This window comes from Salvelinus fontinalis, chromosome 40 (assembly GCF_029448725.1).
Source record: "Salvelinus fontinalis isolate EN_2023a chromosome 40, ASM2944872v1, whole genome shotgun sequence".
NCBI lineage: Eukaryota > Metazoa > Chordata > Actinopteri > Salmoniformes > Salmonidae > Salvelinus > Salvelinus fontinalis.
The window spans coordinates 16,947,064-16,963,633 of NC_074704.1; the positions used below are offsets into that span (position 1 = coordinate 16,947,064).

General features: G+C 43.4%; 1 protein-coding gene across 15 annotated transcripts in view; it reads right to left on the bottom strand.

Moving 5' to 3' along the window:
• Window positions 1-15,881, bottom strand: part of LOC129839747 (myosin-10) — an 89,969-nt gene extending 74,088 nt beyond the window's left edge. For all 15 annotated transcript variants that reach the window (XM_055907378.1, XM_055907374.1, XM_055907376.1 and 12 more), the window contains exons 1-3: window positions 15,706-15,881; window positions 13,631-14,007; window positions 851-1,007 (exon numbers count right to left, since the gene is read on the bottom strand). In XM_055907378.1, the coding sequence (XP_055763353.1) occupies window positions 851-1,007; window positions 13,631-13,975 (502 nt within the window). In that variant the 5' untranslated portion in view covers window positions 13,976-14,007; window positions 15,706-15,881. The remainder of the gene's footprint in view (window positions 1-850; window positions 1,008-13,630; window positions 14,008-15,705) is intronic.
• Between the last annotated feature and the right edge of the window lie 689 nt (window positions 15,882-16,570).

Genomic DNA, 16,570 nt, shown 5'->3' on the forward strand with positions numbered 1-16,570 from the left:
TTTCCACAGAGCCCTTTTTCCTCAATGCGTGCCATTTGATACCATAATGCTGGAGATCCTTGCATGAATTTAGGGCAACTACTACATAATACAGAGTTGGCCAGTGCACTACATCAAAATAATTGGGGGCGACATTAGTATGCAACAAACCATGGTTCAGCTGATGGTTTCAATTAAGCCTTCTAGTGAAATGAATGGCCCTAAAGTTGTTGAAAGTGAGTAGTAATCCCGTAAATCACAGGGCGACTGTTAAACAACTTTTATGAGCATTGGCGATGGCGACACGTGGCTTGTTTTGGTTCGGTAACTTGAGAGCGAAAGCCTTGAGTATTGTAACAGTAGAGCTAACGGAAATGCCCTGCCAAATGCAACAAGAGGGAAGGTAACATTTCGACAATCTACAGAAGCCCCCCCCCCCCCCCAAACAATACGACAAAACTAAAATGATGACATAAAGGCCCAATACCTGTTCATCCCCTAGCAACAGTTTAACTTGAAACACAACAACAACATCTAGCCCTATGGGAACTGACATTGTACAATTAACATGACAAATGATCCAATCAGGCTCCACTTAACATCACAGACCTGGGAGATAAGCGCACCTGCCACAGTGGAGACAAGGCTGTCCTAATATCAGTATGTACTGTACCTACCGGTTGACTGCCTCTCAACAACAGTCTTAATCCCAAAACAACCGGTTAAATTGGCTTTGACTTTCTGGTTCCAGTAGACTGATTCAGATCATTCATACAATTTCCCTGTGTAGCAAACATATGCGCATATTTTGTCCATTGACATTGATGGCTGTGGTAAAGGGATGGATAAACCTTAACCAATTGAGACTTACCTTGGAGCATGCATCTGTAGGCGGACTCTGAGATGGCGTAGATGTGAGGGGGCATCTCGTGTCTCTTCTTCCCCCTGTACATCTCTATGATGTTCTCGGAGTAGATGGGCAGGTACTTGTAGGGGTTGATCACCACACAGAAGAGGCCAGAGTACGTCTGCAGGAGAAAGAAGATAATGTCATTCGGTGTGAAAAACGGGAATCTGAAGACACCATGATTTGATATCACGTATTTTTTTTTTTATTACATTTAATAGTTCAGGTTTGCCAGGTAAAGAGAAACCATCTGAAACAATTGTGGACCAGTCAGCCGTCATGTAATGAGAAAGAGCTAACAAATCCCTTCAGTGCCTCACAGGGTATCACTACTATCACTATTCACTAATGATGTTGAAGCAATCAGAAAGCAATTTCCCCTCTCCCTTGTGGGGTTGAAAAGGAGTGTGAACTGCTTAGTGGACAGTGACTAAGCACAAACAGAGTAATAGCCTGACCTTGGCTTGTATGGTGGTGGAAGGACAGTGAAGATGTGAAAGGATACATACAGGTGGCGTAGAGGGAATGAGAGAACGGAGATCGTTGCTGGTCCGTATCAAAGTAGCCTAATGATAAGGTTAACCTTCAGTTTGCTGCTACAGGCACTGAGATTAAAGCATTACCATCATAATGATTACGCATCATAAAAAGACCGGTTGCCTCTGGTTCAGAGCCGGGATTTATTTTTCCTTTTCTCTCACTCTCCCCCTGACCTCCAAAAACTGATCATACAGAAACAGTCTCTGTGATATAGATGCTGCTAGGTGGATGGCTGCCAAAGTGCTGCACCATTTGAGATTCCTCCCACACAGCTTTCTCCTCATCCTCCTCCAACTCATTGCATCCGGCTGAGAGGACGGCTCTTTATTCAGTGCAGTCCAATGCACTCAAGCCAGGGAATGAGTTACGCTGTGTGTGATGCATTGTAATAAACCGAAACAGAGAGCAACAAATCTGATCTCTTTAACACTAATGCAGATCTCTAAATGGGGGTCGTTGCAGTTGCGTACAAAACTGCCATATCATCCCTGCAGTGTCAGACCGGGGGAAGGGCAGGCCAGGAAAGGGTTAATCCCTGTCTACAGTCTGCCGGCCGGGATATTCCATTAAACCAGTAAGAGAGGGGGGACGGGTGATTATGCAGAAGGGTCCCTTTCCCATTCTGCCTTTCTCTCTGTGTCCATGCACCCTTTATCTTCATTTCTCAGACCCTCTCTTGGTCAGTCCAAGCTTGGCTGAGCGGCAGAGACACATTCCTGTAATTATGTTGTCTGTGTGTTGGGGCAGGGGAGGCAGAAGACAGGGGGCTGCAGAGGGGCCCAAGGTCAGCTAACCAAGTTGCTGAGCTGGAACAATGGCGGTGTGGCCACGGCATGCTGGTGGGGGGTGGGGGTAGCGGCAGGGTCCTAGTCTAAAGACTCTTGCCGAGCAAAGCTCACCGCCACGGTTGTCACCTGGCTGGAGCGGGAAGAGCGATTGTGAGTCACACACACTCCTTCTCCTCTGGGAGACAAAAGAAACATGTCCACTCAGCTAGCTGCTGAGCTAGCTAGCTGCTACGCCTCTTATCTCAGTCTTTGGACCACAGAGGACTTTTAGTGTACTCTATTTGGCTGCAGCATGACTGGGGTTTGTGGCATTGTGTTATGTGGTATAAAAATAATGGCAATATATTGAAGGTTGTGCTGAATGGAAATGAGACATTCAGCATGTGATGAATGTGATGAACGGTCACTTTGAGAGGACAAGGGTCAGTGATTTTGGCGGATATCATGGTGTGCATTAGGGGAGGGGTGAGTGGGTCACCAGATGGCCAGTCTTTCATACTCATACTCAGACAGATCCCTCGGAAGGGCAGAGATATGCTCTAGCCTGGTCATGGGCCAGCCACATCAACAACAAGCTCGGGAGGAAGCAGAGATTTGTTGTTCAAACCAAAATCAAATCAAAGTTCATTGGTCACGTACACAGTTTAACAGGTGTTATAGCGGTGCGGCGATACGCTTATGTTAATAGCTCCTAACAATGCAGTAAAATGTCAAAATCTAAATGTCAAGAAAAGTACGCCACAAAAGGAAGAAATCGAGATTGCGGCGGGACGAATGTTCATGAGTCACAGTAGGGGACTAGGTCGCTTTTTGGGGAGAGAAATGATAGATGCAGGGGTCACTAGCAGGGGGTATGTGGCTACACAGGGGTAACCAACATTCTAGTTGGTCATCTTGGTGCACTGGTCGATGACTATGTATGGAGTTATGGAAGAGATTCCTGCGGAATCCACAGATCCGCACATATTTGCAAGCCTCACCTTTAGCTGGCAGCAGAGTACGGCCAGCGGACACACCACACCACCTGTCGACCCTTCCCCCCCACAGTGGGCGCAGCGCCAGGCAGACGGATCAGCGCTCCGGCCGGCTCAGCCCAGACCCAGAGGCAGCAGTGGGGTTGGGGATAGGACTCAGCTTCCCAGCCTGGATGGCAGCCCCTGGGGAGTACTTGGGGGATTAGTGGGGCTCTGGGTCTGCAGGCGGGGGTGAGACGTGTAGGAGGTATATGAAGGGAAGGAGGCCTTGGCGAACGGCCTGTCCCTCTCTCTCAATACAGTAGAGACCGGGGTGAGACGCCGGCCAAGAAAATATATATCTCACACAGCACTGTGCCTTAGGTGGAAGGAGGCGTGAGCCAAGAACCTGTCTCTCAGTACAACAAAGTAGTGTACCGAGATAGCCAGGCTGTGGTTAACAACGGAGAACTCCGACACAGTTGACTAGGTTCCCAGTTCTCTGGAAATGTCCAAGTGGTCCCCCGTGCCAAGCCCAAGCTGAGCGTAGCTGAGCAACGGCAAGAGTTGAGGGCCTCTCCATGGAGAGAGTGGATGTTTTCATTCTCATTCTCAACATTGTTCCGTCCGCGAAGCTTAGCTCAGTGCCACTCCGTTTTGATTGTCATAGCATATTGAAAAGAGGCGATGATTATGGAGAACAGGATTTTCAAAGGGTTTAGAGAGAGAATGGTCTAATATCGTTCACTATGAGCACTGCTTCATTTCCAGTGCTCCAATAGCATTGGGGTCTGAGCGTGGGAGGAGACCAATGGCACACTAGCGCAGAGCAAGCAGTTTTGCTCCATCCACACAGTGTGTGTGTATGCATACTGATCTCTGCCTCCTACTCATCCCGGCGGGCCTGTGACCAGGCTGCGAGTCTGAGGCATCAGGCAGGAAAGGAGTGGTTTGGGTCCCGTCTGTCTGCTTATGGGGACTTATGGGAAAATATTCTCTTGATATATTTTATGGGAAAAACATAACTGACGCATGGGTTTCTATTGAGAACAGAGAGACCCATGCTCCAGTGAAAGCCAGGCTTAGGGGAGGCTGAAGAGGGGATGTCTGCAGATGAAGGTAACCAAACATCAACTCAAAGCTCCAGGCCTTGGGCCGTCTTCCCAGTATACAGGATACAGCAGATACTGTTACTTAAAAGGTTACAGAAACACATGCATTTAATAACACATCACACATTCAGCCCAAAAGCTAGCCCTTTCCTGGGGCCATTGAGGTTGGCCACAGACCACAAGGGGAAACGAGAACGCTATGCAGCTGACCAAAAAAATAGTGCTGAGCAATAAGTGCTTTTTGAGGTCGGTTCGGTTTCGGTTCGATTACAAAAAACATATCACTGTTTCGATTTCGGTTTCTATTACTTTATTTTTTTTACATTAAATGCACTATGCATTATGTGGGTTAAATGCTGCAACATAGAATAAAACAATTAATATAAGTCCCATGATGGCAGTGACTGCCCATTACTGCTTATCAACCTTCATTCACAAATATTTAACTTGTGTTAATTAAATGGGTTTTATTTGATGACAATTATTTAATTCCAAGTCATCATCTCATCTCTATAGAGCTGCTATCTATATTGTCTGACAAGCCCACTATTTTAGTAGTTCTTCAAAGTAAATAAGGCCTACTTTTATGACTGCTGAAAAGCAGCTATCAATCACTTAGATCACACATTTTCAGGTAGAGAGACCTCGAGAAGCAACAGCTGCTCTCTATATCCTTCCTCTCACAATCGCAAATTATTTGATCTCTTCTGCAGCAGGCGTAAAAGAAGCACAGACCGGACAAGTACAGTTAAAGTCAAAAGTTTACATAGACTTAGGTTGGAGTCATTAAAACACGTTTTTCAACCACTCCACAAATTTCTTGTTAACAAACTATAGTTTTGGCAAGTCGGTTTGGACATCTACTTCGTGCATGACACAAGCAATTTTTCCAACAATTGTTTACAGACAGATTATTCCAGTTATAATTCACTGTATCACAATTCCAGTGGGTCAGAAGTTTACATACACTAAGTTGAGTCAATTGGAGGTGTACCTGTAGATGTATTTCAAGGCCTACCTTCAAACTCAGTGCCTCTGCTTGACATCATAGGAAATTAGTACTCAAATATAAACACCATGGGACCACGTAGCCATCATTCCGCTCAGGAAGGAGACGCATTCTGTCTCCTAGAGATTAATGTACTTTGGTGCGAAAAGATTGCGAAGGGAAGTAAGCATGATGTGTCTTTAATATGCTACAGTAAGTTTCCTTGGCCGACCACTGCGTCTACGGTCCTCAACGTTGCCCGTTTCTTTGTGCTTCTTCAAAAGAGCTTTGACAACACATCTGGAAACCCCTGTTCGACTTGAAATTCAAGCATCTCGGCTTTGTTTGATGCCTGATTCTAGCCTTGCTGAAGCACACGCTGGCTTAAAGGCCTCTCCAGGACTCGCACCCACTGTGAAATTTGGTGGAGGATCAGTGATGATCTGGAGGTGCTTCAGCGATGCTGGAATTTCCCACTCATCAATCTACACACAATACCCCATAATGAACAAGAGAAAACAGGTTTTAAACAGAAATACCTTATTTACACAAGTATTCAGACCCTTTGCTATGAGACTCAAGATTGAGCTCCGGTGCATCCTGTTTCCATTGATCATCCTTGAGATGTTTCTACAACTTGGTTGGAGTCCACCTGTGGTAAATTCAATTGATTGGACATGATTTGGAAAGGCACACACCTGTCTATATAAGGTCCCACAGTTGACAGTGCATGTCAGAGCAAAAACCAAGCCATGAGGTCGAAGGAATTCTCCGTAGAACTCTGAAACAGGATTGTGTCGAGGCACAGATCTGGGGAAGGGTACCACAAAATGTATCCAGCATTGAAGGTCCCCAAGAACACAGTGACGTACATCATTCTTAAATGAAAGAAGTTTGGAACCACCAAGACTCTTCCTAGAGCTAGCCGCAAACAAGGGAGAAGGGCCTTCATCAGGGAGGTGACCAAGAACCTGATGGTCACTCTGACAGAGATCTAGAGTTCCTGTGTGGAGAAGGGAGAACCTTCCAGAAGGACAGCGATCTCTGCAGCACTCCACCAATCAGGCCTTTATAGTAGAGTGGCCAGACGGAAGCCACTCCACAGAAAAAGGCCCATGACAGCCTGCTTGGAGTTTGCTAAAAGGCACCTAAAGGACTTTCAGACCATGAGAAACAAGATTCTCTGGTCCGATGAAACCAAGATTCAACTATTTGGCTTGAAAAACAAGCATCACGTCTGGAGAAAGCCTGGCACCATCCCTACGGTGAAGCATGGTGGTGGTAGCATCATGCTGTGGGGATGTTTTTCAGCGGCAGGGACTGGGAGACTAGTCAGGATTGAGGGAAAGATGAACAGAGCAAAGTACTGAGAGATCCTTGATGAAAACCTGCTCCAGAGTGCTCAGGACCTCAGACTGGGGCGAAGGTTCACCTTCCAACAGGACAATGACCCTAAGCACAAAGCCAAGACAACGCAGGGGTGGCTTCGGAACAAGTCTCTGAATGTCCTTGAGTGGCCCAGCCAGAGCCCAGACTTGAACCCGATCTAATATCTCTGGAAACCTGAAAATAGCTGTCCCCATCCAACTTGACAGAGATTGAGAAGATCTGGACAGAAGAATGGGAGAAACACCGCAAATACAGGTGCCAAGTTTGTAGCATCATACCCAAGAAGAATCGAGGCTGTAATCACTGTCAAAGGTGTTTCAACAAAGTACTGCGTAAAGGGTCTGAATACTTACGCAAATATGGCATTTTTATTTTTTTTAAATTCGCACAAATTTCTACAAACCTGTTTTTGTTTTGTCATTATGGAGTATTGTGTGTAGATTGATGAGGGCGAAAAAACGACTTAGTCCATTTTAGAATGAGGCTGTAACGAAATGTGGAAAAAGTCAAGGGGTCTGAATAGTTTCCGAATGCACTGTATATTTAATATAAAGCTCTCAGAATAAAATTAATATCTCTCCCTCCAAACTGTGCCATGGTGTAATTGTCTAGAATAGAAGTAAACTTCTCTACAGGCAGCACATGCTGCTTCTGGGCTGTCATCATGACATACTAGCTACTGCAGCAGTCTACTTCTCCCCTGGTAACTCATGCATTGCTTTACTTGATCTGAGGAAACTAGAAGAAATGACAAACTATGACACCTAAGGAGGTTAGAATAATTGTTTAAAAGAGATGGAGGGAGAGACAAAGAGGGAGAGAGCGATTAGGTTTGGGCAGTACACCGTATATACATATACTGGGGTATATGGAAATAGTTCACAGGATGGTTTTTCAATACCGTCATTACCATTGAAACTATTTATTTGTTTAATACATTTGAATATTTGTAGCTACTTGAAGTCAATACCTGCACTCAAGTTAGGAGATCAAGAAGATTGCGTTCTTCATTTTCACCTGTCACATTTTTCAGAATGAAGCTTACCGGTAGTCCCCAGTCACGTGGTGTTTGTTTACAAGCACACAACAACGACAGACCGGAGCCTTGTGAGTCACACGCTGTTGTGCAGCACGCGCCAGGTAATGTAGTTACATTCACAACTAAATGTTTGCCAGCTAGATATCTTAGAACTATTAAGTTAACTGTCTAAAAGTTGCTAAATGCTCTGCAGTTGTGCATTTGGTTTGCTAATTTAGTGGTTAGCTTCTTCGTTTGGTAACAGCAGAGAATCCCCTCCTGGATCAAGAGCAGGATACTCCTCATACGAGAAAAGTTGACCTATTCTATTGGTCAGCTTGTCGAGAAAGAAATAGCCCAAACAGACTCTTATAACAGTTGTGGGATGAATGATCCCAAATTCATACAACCAGCAGGAGGCCTAGCAATGAGTCTGATGCAACAGATCAGAACATTTAGCTTAAAATGTTGATAAACAATTATTTCTTCACATTATAACCACAGCAATGTGCACAAGGCAGTAGGCTACGTGTGAAAATTTCTTTCATAATGCAATTAGCGGGAAAATACCGTTGTCAAAGTGACAGATGAAAATATCCGTTACAAATTTAGAAATAGGGGAATTCTAATATGCAACAACTAGCATGGGTTGCTAATATGACTAGGATTGTCCCTTTGGCTACTGGACAATGAAAGAATGTTGAAAACCAATAGAACATGAGAGAAATATGCTACTGGTTTCAATGGCATATGGAAGTCTTTACGAAACAATAGGCTACTGGTTTCAATGGCATATGGAAGTCTTTATAAAACAATAGGCTACTGGTTTCAATGGCATTAAGAAGTCTTTATGAAACAATAGGCTACTGGTTTCAATGGCATATGGAAGTCTTTATGAAACAATAGGCTACTGGTTTCAATGGCATATGGAAGTCTTTATGAAACAATAGGCTACTGGTTTCAATGGCATTAAGAAGTCTTTATGAAACAATAGGCTACTGGTTTCAATGGCATTAAGAAGTCTTTATAAAACAATAGGCTACTGGTTTCAATGGCATTAAGAAGTCTTTATGAAACAATAGGCTACTGGTTTCAATGGCATATGGAAGTCTTTATAAAACAATAGGCTACTGGTTTCAATGGCATAAGGAAGTCTTTATGAAAGTAATTGCCTCCACAGATATGGTCGGATTTGCCTAGGCGACTTTGAAGCAAGGTAAAACATTCCTCATAATATGTAGTAAAACGTTCAGGTTTCAAACAATTAAGTATATGTTTTCCAAATGCATACTGGCTTCAGCTCATTGCAAAGTGGTGTGTGACGCGCTGATGAAGCCTGCCTTCCGTTGAGAAATAAAAAGAGTAGCTCTTTTTAATTGTGGCCATCAAAACTATTTTCAACACGTGATTGCATTGAGAATTAATGTGCAATGATTGGGCTTATAAAAGCACTGTCTGATAGATTTACCATTCAAAAGCTGTGTATCTGTATGCTATACGTGTGTGCTAAATAAGATACATAACAAATATACACAAGCGCCATTTTCATTTCACTAAATTATGCAAATGAACCTATAGACCAATAAGCATGACCAGTCAAATGTATTTACATCGACTAGTATTTCCATCAATGAATAGGCATTAATAATAAGCATTATTTCGCTATGGGAATTTTCTTCTTCTCCTGGCCAAGGACAGGCCGGTGCCAATTTTATTTCTCTGCTTTGAAATTTTTTTATTGGCCAAAAAGTGGCTATTACCTGCTAACGGAAACCCTGATCAAGAGCCTTGCTGTCTAATATTTGTTTTGTGTGTGCAGCAAACTGTGAGTAGCATTTTTTTGTTACTTGTTTAACTTTATTAGCTGGGATGGCTGTCCTGCCAATAGTTTAGGATAAAATGTATAAAATGTTCGTAAATGCTCTCGTTAGCATTCTCTATGGGATTATACATGTACCTGTTAGCATTGCTAACCTGCGGATTAAAGAGGCTCAATTGCATAGCCTAGGGGTAGCCTAGTGGTTAAGAGCATTGGGCCGGTAACCGAAAGGTTGCTGATTCGAATGCACGAGCCAGCGAGGTGGAAAAATCTGCCGTTCTTCCCTTGTGCAAGTCAGGTAACTGCCAAAAACAACTGCTCCCGGGAGTCAATTAAAACAGCTTATTTTGTCACATAAACTGAAATTAGGCAAACTATACACATTTTAGAATCCAGGAAATGGCGATTTCTACATAGTGCATCTTAAAATGTGCAATACACATTTCGGTTGAATGCATTCAGTTGTGCAACTGACTAAGTATCTCCCCTTTCCCTTTTTGAAAATGGCGCCCTTAGTGTTCAGTGCCGGTAATACCGGATATCCCGGGATGGCACAAGGCCGGTATGACAATCTGGATACCGCCCAAACCTAATACAGATCCAGCGAACTTGACAGCAGGGCTGTCTCTGACTAAAAAAAATCTTGGTCGACTGAGAGTCATCTGTAGAACGTGTATTTTTCTATATATAGACACACCGTACGTCTTTGAATAAAATCAACTATATGCACTGAGCTTGTCTGATGCTTTAAGCACACTGTTTGATGAAACAATTAAAACACAAATAGCTCAAGAGGGAACCCGATGGCCACGCTGTGTTAAAAAGAAATGGTGCCTGTTCGCGAGTGCCTGAGCGAACAGGCACCACAGCACAGCAAGTGTTTATCGCGCTGTCACTGTCCGTGCTGTAGCTGCAAAATAATTACAGCCATTTAGTTTCTTACTTGTTTCTCTGGCTGAAAGGTTCTGTTACCAAAATACCTAATTTGTATAAAAAAACATTCCCTGTTCCTTCAACCCTTGCTCTCTTTACGTGAAACATGTATACCATGCATGCACGTGACCAATAGGTCCTGACCTATATCCTATCATAATCACCTCAATACATTTGTTATAACAAACTCAGAACATCGTAACACATGTGACAGCAAAATGGATGCGGAGGACATGAAAAAGAAAATTGAAACGGGGAAATTGCTCAGGAGGGAAAGGGGAAGTCAGATGTGTGAAAGATATTTGACTTTGTTGTGGAAACTATTGGAGATGAAGAAAAAGGAGGGAATATAGGAACAAGCGCTGTGTGAGTATTGTGTACCAAACAGGTGCTTTTAGATCACAATATTATCCTTTTTTCTGACCATTTGTGTCACGACTTCCACCGAAGTCGGTTCCTCTCCTTGTTCGGGCGGCGTTCGGCGTCACTGTTCTTCTAGCCATTGTCGATCCACTTTTCATTTTCCATTTGTTTTGTCTTGTTTTCCTACACACCTGGTTTTCATTTCCCTCATTAATTGTTGTGTATTTAACCCTCTGTTCCCCCCCATGTCTTTGTGTGGAATTGTTTGTTGTAAGTGCTTGTGCACATGTTTACTGGCGCGCGTCGGGTTTTTTACCCATATTTGTTATTTCTTTATGCCGTTGGTTTTGAAATTAAACTGCTCCGGCTATTACCTAGTTCTGCTCTCCTGCGTCTGACTTCCCTGCCACCAGTTACGCACCCCTTACATTGTGGAACAGTGTAAGCAACACTCAATAAACTATAAATGTACCATAGTCTGTTCCAACAGATTTTTAAAATATATAAATCCTTTAATTGAGGAGGTGAGGAGGATTATTTAAGATACTGTTTGAAGAGGTAGGGTTTCAGATGATAATGACATTTCTTATTATAATGGTGTTCATAATAATTCTAATAATAAAAATAAGAACAAGAAGATCAAGAAAAAGGAGGCTATAGGAGCGAGAGCTGCGTGCACATTATGTGTGACAAACAGGAGCTGTTAGATTACCATATAATTTTTCTGCCCGTTTGGAACAGCGTAAACAACAGTAAATAAATGAAAAGTAATACCAGAGTCTGTTCTAACAAAACAATTGTTGCAAAGACTTTATTACAGCAGAGAAAATATTAAAAACAGCCGAATTTGTGAAATTGCTTTATTCTACATTTTAAGGTTGCATGAGGCTTGGTGCTCACGGAATCAGTAGGCTATTAAACAAACACTCATTCTGGCAACAGAAGCAGGATCTGTCTTATTGGTTATATCATGTAGATATATATGGATGATTTATAAAGCCAGGCAAGTTTAACAGTTAGGCTATTGATTATAGACCTAATTAACTTGGGGTTTCCTCTCTCCTCAATTTTCTTCGACAATTAAGGCAAGGGCTGTTTCCTCGTTTCCTCTGCCACATTGTTCTCAACACCAATATGCTGGTTAACTTCGCGATTATGCACATAGCAACATATAGGGAAAGGCACCAATTCAACAGCGCCCTGAAGATTACGTTTCAGAACCACGAACAGCGACCGCTATCCCTCACGGGAGGAAGCGCATTTGTTATAAAATAATATATTTATTAGTGTTGCACCATTATTCTTACATTATATAACCATTTACAATATCAGTAGCACATGTCATAAGAGTGATGGACTGTGCCATCTCTGTGGACAGGCGCAAAATAGACAGGTGTCTTGTGCACCTTGAAAAACAAAATCTATTTACGACCAAACAATCAACCAGTTGACTAAATGTGGTCAGCCCTACTTGACAGGGAGTAATTTTTTAATCAAGTAGTAGGTTAGGTACAGTACTACTGAAGGTTGAAAATATGCCAGTAATTCAGGGCCAGCTGTTGCTTATCTGCAGGGAGACAAAGAGCCCTGTGAAGGCGGTACAGTTAGTCTGTGTGAATGACTCAGCACGAGCCTCCCTCCCTGGCTGGCTGATTACTGCAGATCAGGCCCATTGGCAGGGAGCCATTACATTAGCACTACTAGCCACATGGATGGATGGAGCACCGACAGGGCCTCACTAAAGCCTGGTGCTCACCTAGCAATCCAGCCCCTGCCGGGGAGTGTGTTGGATGGGGCATAGGGTTTGGGTCGAGAGGCCTTCTTGTCATTCCTAGCAGGTCAGTTACTATGACAAAGTTGCCCGCTTTGTTACTATTAGGGATCAACAACAATTTTTTATTGACCAGATGGTCGGAGGGCTGGTACATAATTACAAATAATTTGTAGCACCTATAAAATATTTGACTAAAACATAATAATTTCAAACCTAGCTTACATTTCTATAGGATCCCATGTTTCTCTCTATTATGTGTGGGAATACTTGAACAGATTTCCAAAATTAAAATCACTTGGAGTTGATTTCCTGGTGTTTTAACAGTATTTTAGCTATGTCCAACAAGAAAAAAATAAAAAATAACCAAAAAAAAGTTTTAATCGGGCCGTGGGCCGCCAGTTGGTGAACCCTGCTCTAGAGCATTGGAGCGTGTTAATGTTTGATAATTGAGAGGGGTCAGGGTTAGAGAGCTGAAAATGCAACACATGGGAACTAATTACATATTCCCACATCAGCCAACAAGCCATTAACTAGGACCACTCCATAAGCCATAGAAACCATTTAAAAAAAGCATTAAATCCCTCATAGATTCCCGCATAAAACCTCTGCTTCATTAACATTCCAAAATGACCTCATCCTCTGAGCTGTCCTTCTGCCTCTTATTGCAGCCACCTGGGGAGAGAACCACAGGAATAGCTGGTGCCGTGGAACTGTAGAGGCAATCACAGTTGTCCTCCCTTCTCTCTGGGTCTCAGGCGGCTAACTGACATTCCATCTATTCCAGGAATGCATGTCATGTCACTAAGTGGGCCGTAATCACAGGGGAAACCCTGGTTATCTGGGACATTGCTAATGCCATTGCCAACTTATTAGAACCCTGGTTTTGGGGGTCTTAGTGGGTTTGGTATTGGACAATGCTGATTGATGTGATGGGTAGTTGGGTACAATATACCAAAAAGGGAGAGGAAAGGGCTACTGGTCCACTTCAATAAGATACCAATGTAAGGTAAAGAAGCCTATACCTGGTTTTCTCAAGTCAGAAAAAGCAGGATTTCTATCCTACTTACGTAGATGAGGCCAGAGTAGTAGCGGTCCTTGAGGTTGTGCAGCACTGAGGCCTCGTTCAAACACGTGAGCTCGGCCATGTCCTCCACCTTACTGAACTTGGGAGGGTTCATCTTCTGGATATCGTCCTTGTTCACCATGGCCTTCTTGCTGTTCTCAGCCAGCTCCACCACCACCTCGTCGCCGCGCTCCTCGCGGATGCTGGCCGCCTCGAAGCCGTGGCGCTCCGAGGGGATCCATACGAGCTTCTTGGCCGTCCAGTCAGCCTGCGTGGCCGGATTGCAGACCACGGCGCGGTCCACGAACAGGTATCGCTCCGGGTCCTCCTGCCCGCTCCGCTGTGCCATCTCTGGGGTACAACCAGAACACACTATGACACCTGGACGGGAGACACAAACAGTAAACACATTGGTTGAGTTAAAACCATTATTTAAAAACTCAAGTTGACCCCTAGCCCCTACCGAACATCTCCTGTAGATCTAATGTTGAATGTGATGCTCAGGGGTAGTTTAGGATACAGAGTACCGGTAAATCTGGATCTTAAATACCAGAACAACAAACAGCTGAGCTCTGAGGTTAGTTTCCTTGTAAATCAGACACTCTCCAACAGTAACACACTCCCTGTCCAAGTACAGCACCCTCAGTGTGTCCCTCTCACCAACTCCCTCAAAAAAGAGACTTTCCTCAGACAGCACACATGACAATTATCACCCTGATGTCTGAGCCAAGCTATGTGTGGGTAGACGAGAGGCTCTCCCTCTACAGAGATAGATTCACGGTCTGTCTGTCATACACTGCATATGTATGACTTCTTCAGTTCAGCTAGGCTAGGGATTGGAAGGGAGAGCCAAGGGGGAAAATTGATCCTAGATCCGTGTTTGGAGAACACTTCAGCCTCCTTCGCACCATGACTGCAAAAAAACAACATAATATATCCTCGCCTGAATCATCCAGGGAGGAGTGGAGGAATTGCAGCCTTCCATGTAGCCCAGCCCTGCTGAAATGCTTCACAGACCACCACCGCCAGCTTCTGTATCAGTATCTAGTGTTTACAGAGCCTGTTTAAGCTGACTAGACCATACTAAATAGGAAGAAGCAACCAAGCACACTTCCTGATCCAGGTAGTAGACACGTGTGCCATCTCATTTCTTACTGTGATAAGAATGATCGGGATATGATATGATGTCATATGGCTGAGTAAATTGGGCTATACTTGAGAATATTGACAGATAATCAAGAGATGTGTTGACGCCGGTCACATAACTGGGCAAGCCAGCTTCAGCTGATGATGGCTAGCAGGGTGTTTACACGGTGTTGCTTCAACCCGAAACTGGTCCAGATCACTGGATAGAGGGATCACGGTGCTGCCAAGCGTACTGTCGTGCCACTGCATCGCCTCCCTACGTCTCAGAAAACCGCTATGATATCATGCTGACCGCACGCCAAACAAGTCATCCAGCCAAGGCATTGCCAGCCCTTGGTGAAAATACCAAGCCCTTCGCTGATAAACTTGCCGAGTAAACGTGGTTAGAATAAAATGCATTGCCCACATCAAACTGATTCTTGCTGTAATGTTTAGCTATGTAACGATAGCTAACATTGTCGGGCAAGCTCTGTATTTAGCTGCATTGATGAGCATAGTTTGTACAATATTGCATTTCTAAATAAAAGTGAAACTTCTATTATCATAACCGAGCAGTACATGAATGTGTTAAAATACCATACGTTTAGCATGAGCTAAAGCAATGAACATCAAAAGGAGTCAGGAGTTCTGATGCAGTGTATGCTCCTCACGCTGCATGCACCATCACTGAAATGAAATACATTTTTGAATTGTTCCTATAATGTGCATATCAATTAGTTTGTTATTATGAAAACGATAGCTTAATTCAATTGATTATTTTTTTTTATCTAGAAAATGCCATTGAAACAATTGAGCATGTTAGCTAGCTAGCTAGTTAAATGTCAACTAGCCAACAAGGTTGAGGTCCTCCATCGTTGAAAAGTCATGGCAAAATAATCCGTTAGCCAGCTAGCCACCCCGGCATTCCTCTGAAAACGACTCTAATAAACTCACCTTGTGCAGATGATAATGAAAGTCAGACACTTTTATGAATATACTGATAGTAAGCAGAACAATGTAATATTCCTCAGGATTCTTTGAAATGTCTGCAAATATTCCCTTTTTTCGGCCGCTTCTCATCAGTGGTACCATCCACCATCCAACTTCTTCTCAACCAAACTCGCCATGCAGCACTTTTCTATTCCCGCCTCTAGGACCAGCCGTGTGGCACACCCACTATCCAAAGATCAAATATGATTGGATTCCACCGCCTGAAGTCTACAGGCGATTGGTTGAAATTCCTCCCATTTGAAAACCTTGATAGAAATGATTATCCGACCGAGCCATGACGTTTCACCTGCAGACGGGTGGATGCTGCCCTGAGAAACTTGCAATGAATAAATTCGTTAAAGTTGGATAATATCAAACGAAAAAGGCACATTCTTTGACATGTCCATCACATCCTCTGAATATGAATTCTCCATCCCATCAATTTTGTTTGCACCTTTCCGCTCAAGTTATTGTGGTGAAGTGGTAAAGCATCTCCCACAACAAAATGCCTTTCAATTGATTATTACACCGAAATTACGATATTTTTCCGTGAACAACAAGGTACATGTATTTGTGGGATTTGTAGCCTATCAACTAATGTGATATGGAACCATAACTGTCCCCATTTATTGTGTATACTTTATAACCCACTATATTAGACTAGTCTGGTCTGGATTAGCTAATAATGTAGCTAATACATTTGTATAAAACGATGACAAAGCAACATCCCATCATCACAAATCAGAAGTATTTTGTCCACTCTTTGACTACTATACTGAACAAAAATATGAACGCAACATACAACACATGTTACAATTGTACGGTTACA